At 41.1% G+C, this 11,283-nt stretch overlaps 1 protein-coding gene across 1 annotated transcript in view; it reads left to right on the top strand.

Moving 5' to 3' along the window:
- Nucleotides 1-320: 320 nt before the first annotated feature.
- Nucleotides 321-11,283, top strand: part of gpsm1b (G protein signaling modulator 1b) — a 40,443-nt gene continuing 29,480 nt past the window's right edge. The window contains exon 1 of the mRNA XM_073839900.1: nucleotides 321-450. Within this exon, the coding sequence (XP_073696001.1) occupies nucleotides 392-450 (59 nt within the window). The 5' untranslated portion in view covers nucleotides 321-391. The remainder of the gene's footprint in view (nucleotides 451-11,283) is intronic.

The following is an 11,283-nucleotide window of genomic DNA, read 5'->3' as shown; positions in this document are numbered from 1 at the left end:
CTCAAGGAATTAGTCTAAGAGACAGAAGCAGAATAAGACAGATAATAAAATAAAGATAAGTGAATAAAAATGCACAATAAATGCATGCACACATATATTGAATAGTTATGTGAATCAGAACAGAGGTAGCATATGTTTGTATGAGTGTGTATGCAGCACATACATTCACATTCACACACACTCTGCTTCCTGCTCAGCAGCGTCACTCAGAGGAGGGACTTGCCATTTATGGTCTATTTGCACAATACCTCACTTCCTCGGCAGCTGCCATTACACACACACATGCACACGCACACGCACACAGAGGACTGAAGTGCGTCTGCTCAGAGCCCCAGAGGAAGAGGGAAGCAGTGAGCAGCTGGAGTTTCTCTACGGCTCCTACAGCTCACCAATGGCTCAGTCGGCGAGCAGCACGGACTCGGATCTGGCCAGCAAGCGGCTCCACTCGAGGTAGGAGCTGACGGCAGGGGGGATGGGGGTCTGATCTGCTGCAGACCAAGAGAAAGAGCAGCTCTTAAAGGGGGGAGGTGGAAGAAAACCAGCAGCGGGAGGAGAGGGTCTGCCGGCGCGAGGGAGGGCCTGTCTTCAGCTTGTAGACGTGGGCAAGATTCTCTTCAAGACAGACTTTCATGGCTGTCTGATTGGCAGCGAGTGCAAAGATTGACACCGTTTGGTCTTGTTGTGTGTTTTACACCTTTACAGACCACAAGACAGATTAGACACAGCAGGAGAGTGAAATTCAACTCACACAGGCAGTTTCTCTCTGTTGACAGAGGCATTTGCATGTTCAGCAGTGCTGTTTGCACCTCTGCTCTGGTCTTTGCATACGTGTCGGACAGTTACGCCGCTCTGCCAGACCTCACAGCTGCTGCCTCTTGCCTTCTGATAGTCAGGCAAACAACATTTTTGAACAGCTGTTTTTAACAGATTTTTGACAATGCACTGAAATTATGCATGCTTTTAGCATTCCTGTGAATGTTTAGGGGAATTTTGTAATGCATGAGAATAGAATGCAGAACATTTACCTGCTTCTGGACGGGCAGCGGCGAGCAAACTTTCTGACGTCTGAGGAATATATTATGGTTGACAGGGATGGTGTAATTGTTGACATGGACAAGATGCACGACTCATTTGCCCTGTATGTTGTGGTAACAGCATTGCGTCATCAGAAGCAATAAGAAACAGTAATATCTTCCAAGATGGGAAGACGGCACTGTGAGTATGAAAGAGAGATTTGCATATCACAAGTGATGATAAATGTGCGTACGTCACACCTCACAGTGACCATAGAAATCTCTCTTCGCTCTGTGTGTGTGATGTCAGAGCAGTGAGTCATCTCCACTGCCTCCACTGACTCAAGTTTGCTGTGTGAGCTTCATTCATTACAGACATCTGTCAGGATCACAAGAAAGAGTCTCTGCAACGTGCGTATAATCCAAAATTCATAATGTAAGAGTTGCACATTTTGAACTGTGCCTCAAAACTTAAACCTTTTGAATGCATCACTGATGACTAATATTATACTAGTCTTGAGACCAGTCTTAAGACCATTTTATGAAGGTCTTAGTATTGTCTTAGTCTCAACCACATTTGTACTTCGATGACTTTGTTTCAAGACTGAGCAAGACTATTTCACTAAGGTGCTTTAAAAGGTTCTTCAAATGATGCCATAGAATAATCATTTTTGGTTCTACAAAGAACCATTCAGTCAAAGGTTATTTAAAGAACATTCTCTTTCTTACCTTTTTATAATCTGAATAAACCTTTTGCCACAAAGAACCTTTTGTGAAACAGAAAGGTTCTTCAGATGTTTAAGGTTCTTTATGGAACCATTTAGACAAGAAAGGTTCTTATATGGCATTGTGAAGAGCCTTTATTTTTAAGTGTAGACATAAAATTATGTACAATTCAATAACTAATTAGATAACTAAATAACAATATTAAATAATTTTATTTGATTTATTTTTTACTTTAAGGCCCCCTTTGAAAGGCCCCCTTTACTCACCTAAAACATTTTTAGCACGACTGGAAAGATAACCAAATAATACTCTGCATTTTTGTAGTTTTAGATTATTTTAATGCACTGTAAAATAATAATAATATATTTTTTTTCAACTTAAAATCATTTGTTATCCCGCTGACTTAAAATTTTAAGTTAGTTAATGTTAATTTAGGTGACAACTTTATGGAAGGCTGTTTCTGTCACACCCCCGGACTTTCATGTTGGTTTCTCCCATTTTCCCCCGCAGTTCTGAGTGTTTTGGTTTCTCCCTCATTGTTGTCACCTGGATGTTGTTATCAGTCTGTCTATTTAAGGTGTGTGTTTTCCCCTGTATTCTTGTTGGTCTTTAATGTTACCACTCCGTGTTCCTGTGTCTGCCTGTTTCCCTTTGGATTTATTAAATGTACGTCTTTTATTTACGTCGTTGTTCGTGTGTTCCTGCCTGATCTGTGACAGAAAGACCGACCAATACAGTTTATTTTCTTGGCGTGTTCACCTCCGTTTTGTTTCCCGTTCGTTTTTCCCAGTCTTTTTGTTTCCGTAGTGTTTTCCCCATGGAGTCCTTCCTCCGTCCAGAATTCATCCTCCTCCGGCTGAAGCAGGGGGATTTACCGCTCGAGGGTTACACTTTGATGTTCCAGCTCGTAGCTCATACCACCAGCTACCCGGACGACGCGCTCTGTATGTTCTATGATACAAGCCTCAACGCATCATGCAGAGCGCCGTCGTCCGAGGACGGCCCTCGAGCGGACTTCGCCGCATTTGTGGAGTGGACACTGGCGAGAAACAAACCCTCGTTTCCCACCCGTTTCCAGGAGAACCTCGTCAGTGCCACTCCAGAGCCCAGCCAGCCACCCCGACCTGCGGATTATGAGCCCATCGTAGACTGGAAGCCCGAGCCCGGAGCGACAGAGCTATGGAGCGCCCATGGGGTCAAAACTTCCGACCAGGTGCGAGAGCCGGCTACTACATCAGCGACGGTGGAGTGCTTCATGGAGCAAGAGAGGGCTGTAGACAGCCCCGTCCACTGCACTGCCACTGGGGGTGAGCAAGAGCACAACTCTGGGAACTTAATTGACTGTTTCACGGAAATACCCATCTGCCTGGATTTCCCACCCACCCTCCCTCTTCTGCCTAAGCCTGAATCTCCGCTGGTTCCGCCCAGCCATCCAGAGTCACCGCTGGTTCCGCCCAGCCTTCATGAATCCCCGCTGTCATCTGTCAGTCCCCTTGCTCACCCTCAGCCCACCATCTGTGCGGTGGGTTCGCCGCGGGTCTGCCAGTCTCCATCGGTGTCATGGCTGGAGGATCCCTCACCATCGCCTCCAGCCTCAGAGTCTTGGACTCCGCCTCGGCCCTCCGACCCTGCGGCTCCACCCCGGCTCTCTGCTCCCTCGTCTCCGCCGTCGCCCGTCGGTCCACCAGCTCCACCGGGCTCCATCGTCCCTCCGGCTCCGCCCTGGTCAGTCGTCGCCCCACCTTCGCCTCTGGACTATACTCCTCCGGCTGTGCCTCATTGCTCCGTCCCACCGGCTCGGTGGACCTCCTCCCTCCCGCGGGCACAGCCTCGGCCCTCTGTCGCTCCGGCTCCGCCGCGGACCTCCGGATCTCCATCTCCGCCTTGGTCGCCAGAGCCTTGGGTTCCGCCTTGGCCCTCCGGATCCGTGGTGTCACCCAAGATCTTCGGCTTTCCGTCTCCGCCTCGGGCTCTCCCACCACCTGCTCCGCCTCCGTCGGTCGGACCCATGGAGTCGTCAGCCTCTCCTCCACCATGGCTCCTCCCTCCATCGGCTCCACCATGGGATTACATCTTGGCTGCGGCCTGGGTCCCACCTGGCTCCTCCTGCTCCAGCCCCTTCCTGTCACCTCCTTGGCTCCTCCCTCCGTCATCACCTCCATGGACTATTCAGTCACCACCCTGGACTCCATCTTTTGCCCTCCTCCCGGGAGTCCGTCCTCCGCCGAACCCCCCTCCTGAGACTGTTTGCTGTTTCCCATTTGTCGGCGCGAGGACACGCCTTCCGGGAGGGGGAGGTAATGTCACAGCCCCGGACTTTCATGTTGGTTTCTCCCATTTTCCCCCGCAGTTCTGAGTGTTTTGGTTTCTCCCTCATTGTTGTCACCTGGATGTTGTAATCAGTCTGTCTATTTAAGGTGTGTGTTTTCCCCTGTATTCTTGTCTTTAATGTTACCACTCCGTGTTCCTGTGTCTGCCTGTTTCCCTTTGGATTTATTAAATGTACGTCTTTTATTTACGTCGTTGTTCGTGTGTTCCTGCCTGATCTGTGACAGTTTCTGCCACTGAATAAAAATAAAAAGGAATTGCAACTTTTTGTCTCGCAATTCTGAATAAACTTCCGACTTCTTTCTCATAACTGTGAGATATAAATGCACAATTGCGAGGAAAAAAAAGTCAGAATTGGGAGATATAAACTTGCAGCTGTGAGTTATAAAGTCCAGTTCTGAGGAGAAAAAAACACTGATATGTTGCGAATTTAGATCTCGGAATTCTGACTTCTAAGAAAAAAAGTCAAAATTGTGAGATAACAAGTCGCAATAAATAAAATTTTATTTATTCAATGATGGAAAGAGCTTCCATACAACTTGGATATTGTAGTTGACTAAACTAAAAATCACTAAAGTCAGTGGATTAACAAATTATTTTAAGTTGAAACAACTGAAATAATTTTAAATAACTCATCTTAAGGCCCATTGTCTGTTGGGGCATCCTAGTGGGTCCTGCCCCACTGGCTAAAAGTCAATGACTTGGTTTTGGTCTTGTCTTGGTCTCAACCCCTTAAAGTCTTTGTCTTATCTTGGTCTCAACCCAGATTGGTCTTTGTCTCGACTTGGTCTTGACTATAACACTGATGGCACAAAGCCTATCTTGTTACATAATGATTACGTTTTGGATTAAGAATTTGTCTAAGTATCTAAATGGATAACTGCATAACATTTAGTGCCTTAAATAACTAACACATTAAAATATTGATAGGCCTTGACATATCAAGATGACTACAACAAGTTTTGACTAAACAATATGATCACTTTAGATTCTGTAGAATACTTTTTAAATAATAATAATAATAATAATAATAATAAAACATTTAATTATAATGGTGTTTCTTGTCAAAAATAAACAATGAAAGGAATAAAGCAGGAGACAAATAAATACAAATAGTTTAAGGACTAGAATTTATTATAATGCATTTGCGAATATTGTACAATATGCACACATTCATCCTTAATCTTCCTAATAAACTGAAAGTGGATGGTGTTGTTTGCATTACTGGATATTACACACTTATCTTAGCTACTGACATTTTGCATTTTAAATTTTTGGCTATAGTATTGGTATTCACACTCTGTCTCTGTAAACAGTAATAGTAATTCCCGCTTTGCACAATGCCATTGCAGCACTAAAGTTCAGTTGTTATGCAATTGCTTTATGACTTTTATTATAGCTTCACCTTGGTAAACCTCAACAGTGTGTACGGCCATGGTTACAGGTGATTTCAGAGCTGATGAAGGAGGTGTCATCTGAAACTGGTCTGATTTTATTCTTATCTAGATTTTGTGGTTAAACAAAGAGAAGAGTGTTTTGTGTTCAGTTCAGATTTATCTTTTAAATAAAACCAGACAGCATTCCCAGAGGGGGAAAGTATTTAGCCTAGTGGTTAAATCCTTGAGATTCACTTTGCTCCTCACATTATGATATCAAATGGCTTTAAAAGACTCGGAAAGCACCACAAATCATTTGTAATGCTTTTATGCAGTGCTTTTGTTGAGTTTTTGCAATATACTGTAGTTTTATCTGCCTGCTATATGTTTATATTGTTTAAATGCCAAAATTCTAATGACATGAGATGCAAAAGGAAACAACTGAAGGCAATGGCATTCTTAGTTCATCAATATAGTACCTTGATCTTCTTAATTTTGCCGTGCAAGGCTTTTAACCATCATTCAGCTGTTGATGCATTTAGAGGTTTGACAATTTGTTATATCAGTAGTAGGTCATAAAGAGTCCTGAGAGGTGAAATTTCCTGTTTTCAAACTTTGAGTCAGTCACACTGTAAGAAACCGCTTATATTACTTCATTATGCAGTAATTGTCAGAAAAAATGGTTGAGTTCACAACAGGTTCAGCCGCAGGAATGATGGCTCTTCAGAAGCCTGTGGCTTTCTATTTTCTCTCTACCAGAGAAAGACATTTATTAGTGTTGAGGTTTGAGTTGAGTTATGTGTTACAGTTTTTTTATATATATAACCTGACATTAAGGCTGACATTATTGTATTGTTATTACAAATCATGAATTAGAAAATAAAAAATTATAAGTTTAGTTTGTTTGCAGCTGCTAAAACTTTCTTTTTTTAGATGTGCCAGAGAGAATCTGTAGATTTTAGATGTTTAAAATCCTTCCAAATTTCAGCACTAAATCTGAGGTAAACTTAGTTAATTAAACTACAGACTTGTGGCTACCCTGTGGAAACTTAGAAGTGTAAATCATACTGTTTTCATGTTTTGTTTTCTTTAGTCCATTTTGTTTCTGTGAGCCACCCGGCGTGGCTTGGGGGAGGTATTTTATTTGGCCAGTACAGTTTGTATCCTTGGCATTGACCTTACTCTTTTTAACTCTTTAGAAGCTGAAAAGGGTGCTGCTGACTGCACTACACTCTGTGTATACTGCAAACTATGATTCTTTGTCATTTTGGTTTTACTATTTTGCAAATTTTCTGAGCAGTACAGCCAAACTAATTATTATTTTTTTTTTTATTTTTTTTTTTTTTAAAAGACAAAGCCTTTCAAAGTAACAAAGTATGAAATGAAAAGAATGGCAGATATTTAGGCCAAAGTGAGCGAAGAAAAAAATGTTTGTCATTATTTTATCTTTGTTATTAAAAAAATAAGAGCAAAGATACGCATTACAAATAAACTGTCACGATCCAGGCGGGGTTGAAGAGTGGAGATGGATGAGGAGAACCGGAGTAGATGAATGAATAAAGTTTATTCAAAATAAAACACTGTAACTAATACAAACAAAACAAAAACCAGGAGTATACGATGAGCACATGAACACAAGCAAACAGAGGTAACAGTAATCATTGACGGACAAATGGGGAGTGAACACACAGACTCTTAAATACACTGAAACATGGGCGTGGTCACAAACAAGCTAACAAGATAACGAGGGGGAAATACAAATATGGGCATAGAAGGAACCAAAAGGACTAAATCAAAAGGGGGAAAACAAGGACTAAACCAAATGAACTAGAAACATGGGGGAAAAAACACTAGGAGAACTGAACAGGACAGGACAAAACACAGACATAATCCTGACATAAACCTAATGCAAATAAAACAAACAGTGCTTTATTTTTCAGCTACAGTAGGTGTATTTAACAGTAGCATTCAAGAAATTGAATTAACAAATATAAAAACTGAAACACTTTATACTCATTAAAGCAACTGTTCTTCAGTCAAGAGCAGTGTGTGAATTTTCTCTTTGTGTTTTATTGTTTTATTAACATTAAAAAAATAGTTCACCCAAAAATGAAAATTCTGTCATCTTTCTGTTAATTCTGCCAGTGTTTTATTTTTATACCATCATTTACACACCCTCAGGTTGTCTTAAACCTGAATGAGTTTCTTTTTCCTGTTGAGCGTTATCTATTTGATCATTGCTTTTAATTAATTTCAATGGGGACCAGCTACTGTTTGGTTACCCACATTCTTCAAAATATCTTATTTTGTGTTTAGCACAAGGCAGAAATTATTACAGGTTTGGGACAACATGTAAATAAGTAAATAATGACAGAATTATATTTTTTGGAAGAACTATCCCTTGAATGACAAGCAGCAGTATGTTTAGTACTGTCGCTTTAAGGACTGCACGCATCCGTTTTTCTCTCAATTGTTTACTTTCATTTTAGACATAAGCAACTGTTTATATGTAAACCTTGTGTGTTTTGACAGTATTAGTGCACTCAGATGCAATACATAACTTAGTTCAGTAAGTGGGCGCTATTTGACAGGCTTTTAGTGTGTGCATTTTTATCGTCCATGATCAAAAATCGTCATATGGCACACCCCTACTGCAAACTAGTTTTTATAAATAGCATGCATGCAGACTATTATTAGTAACAACCATAAACCTATAGACTGTCCCACTAGGGTTGTGCCGATAGACGATAGTATCGTGTATCGACGATAGTCAGAGATATCGCCTGTTGATGATGCCTTTGACGATAGTTAGACGATAATTATTATTATCCGTCAACAAAGAACTTAACTTTAGCAATGCAGCACAGAGAGTCTGTTCTAGGATGCTTCAGAAACTTGCCGCGGTATAAACACACGCACAGAGAGGCCACAGCGCCTTAACGCACCACGTGCAGTGTGCAAAATGGGAGATTTTCATCATACAGTATGTTGGTAGATTCTAAAGGGAGTGTTATATTATATTAGCATTGCAGTCATTAGGATAACAGAGGTAGTAAAACCTGGTTCAGGCTGAATTAATTACGATGTATCATAATCAGTCTGTATATAGTAAACATAAACAGTCATCTCAGTAACATCTATGCGTTAATTAGAATTACGATGCGATCAGATGGCGCTAAACATACGCATGTGAATTACACGCGCATCACTTCTCCGCATCCAATATGAACTGAACTACAACATCACCTGATGATAACGGTCAGACATACAGCGGTAACATTATCGCAATATGACTGGTAAAGAAAGATTCATTCATTTACATTCTGGCTAGCACATTTACAACTCACTCACTGACGATAGCAGAGAATGAAACCGAAAGTAACTTGAACAACTCTGGCAGAATTACAGTCAGCGCTCTGTACACGCACAACTTAATCATATGCCAAAAGAAAGTCTACCTTTACAAAACGAATAAGGAATTTAGTACATGGATAATTAATTAAATTAGCACGATAGTATCGTGTATCGGCGATCCCTCAGGCTGACGATAGGGCGATATGAAAATTGAGCATATCGCCCAACACTATGTCCCACTGGCAATCTTGTGACACTGTGAAGTGATATCAATGCTGACACATGACCTCCATTGCACTGTGCTCAACAAACGCTCCTTCATGATGAGTTCTTCCTCGTCCTGTCTCTCTTGCATACTGCACATTTTGGCAAACACAGTCTTGGTATTTAATGTATACTGAAACTTTGCACAGTAAATACTACGTAGACTACTTCCAATAACAGTTGGTAGTATGCAACACCTCGGATTCAGATATACGTCATGAGCTGCTGGTTGGTGACTGTGTCATTGAGTGCATAACCTTATTTCATTCATTGTAATAATGTCAGAGCACTCAGCTAATTACTAAATGCTTCACTTTAATCCAAGTTCCAAATCTCATTAGCTGTAATTCAGGATAAACCAGGAAATAATCCACAAGACCATTAGAAAGAGCAGCTGCGTAGACCTATGTCTGATTAACCAAATGCAATCAAATCAACCAAAGCAAATTTATCCCACACCTTTAGAATTCAGTATTTATTTGCATTCCACAAAGTGTCTAAAATTTCTTAACACTACCTACATAAAATCTGGGGTAATCCACTTTGGTGCTTGTTTGATGTTGTTTGTACTGAAAGTGTGCAGCTTTAAATATTCATGCAGGATCTTGGCCTTTAACTTAATTGAGAGAGTGAGGTTGTTACTGTGAAGCGACAGTAGATGGATGTCTCACACTCGCTTACACTGCTGAGATCAAACGTGTACATGTCAAGGTAATGATAGCCTTTCTGTGAGCGCACATCACACACTCAGTGACATGCACTACCTGAACTGCATGACCTAAGCCTCTCAATGTGTGTCACATACCCAATCTAAAGACTTTAATGTAAAGCCAGGAGGCGATAATAAAGCAATGTGTCACACATGACTTAAGCAAGAGCACTGCATGAGGTTGAAAGTAGTCTTGCGTAGCCAGACCTTCAGACTGACGGCTGAAGGTCTGAAATTCATGGCAGCTTTCATTGGCCAAGGCCCGCCCATAAGACCGTTTGATTGACATGTCAAACAACTAATCACAGTTCGTTTCGTTCAGCTTCACGTTTCTGTGCGTGGAAATGCCCCCACAACAACAGACTGGTGTGCAACAAGTCAGTCATTGAAATAACCAGCATTGAAAGATAACGAAGAAGAGGGAGAACAAGCAGTAAGTCAGTAATTTGTTTGCGAACGTTGCATATGTGTATAACAACAATGGCGTCTGCATAAGCACATTTTAGCAAAACGCCAAGTAAATCAGTCTGCGCTTTGTTTCCCGGCGGACTGAAATTAAACGCGATACTCGCGTCTACCGGAAATCCGATCAAATTCAACTAATCAGATGACGACTTCGACATTCCTGAAGTGTTTCCAGTTAAGCGTACCATATGCATCAGACGTTTAGCCAACGTTCCGTGGGCGTGACGTCTGAGGCTGAGACTAGGTTGAAAGTAATCACAGACAGCAGTTGCTCATGTGATATTGCTTTGATACAACTGTTCAAACTAATTATTCAGTTTAAGGTACTTAAATTTAGTGTTTTTAACTAATTGGTCAAGCTTGTTTCTAAATGAATCAAGTGTAGTGGCTTTCCAATAAGCCAGGGTAGGGTGGTAAGTTATTCTTGAATCACTGGTTGGAATAAACAATGTCCACAAAGCAATGTCCATTTATTGACTGGATAATTTAATGAACAAAATATACATAAAAGGATGCTGAGCTATGGCAAGAACCATATGTTCCTACCACCTACCCGAGAGAAGGTTAATATCATGTGATACAGATACAGAACAGATGACCTATCTACTTACCATAGTGAAAATTTTACTCTAGTGGTGAAATAATTATCCTACATTGAGCGTTTTTGAATGAATTGTTTGAGTGAATGATTCAATGACCCATTCATGCTGCTAATTTCATTCCTTAAAGCTGCAGTCCTTAACTTTTCTGTGTTCAAAATTTATGTAATAAGTGAGCACATCATGAATCCAATTTCCAAACCATGTTTTTGGCTTACCTGAATCACTACGGCACACTTATAGTACGTTTTTATATTCTGAGTATTTCAGACTGGTTCTGTGGAGTAGCCCAGTACCTGCGTAATTCGTCACAGACATAAACAGAGAGAAGTAGCTCTGACTCGTCCTTTCTCAAGATGCATACAGTTCTGTTTATTAACCACTAGAGTGCCAAAAGTTACAGACTTCAGCTTTAATGAATCAGTGTTTTTTAATAAATTGGTTGAGTG

Source organism: Garra rufa, chromosome 5 (assembly GCF_049309525.1).
Source record: "Garra rufa chromosome 5, GarRuf1.0, whole genome shotgun sequence".
NCBI lineage: Eukaryota > Metazoa > Chordata > Actinopteri > Cypriniformes > Cyprinidae > Garra > Garra rufa.
This window is presented reverse-complemented; position numbering and strand designations above follow the sequence as displayed.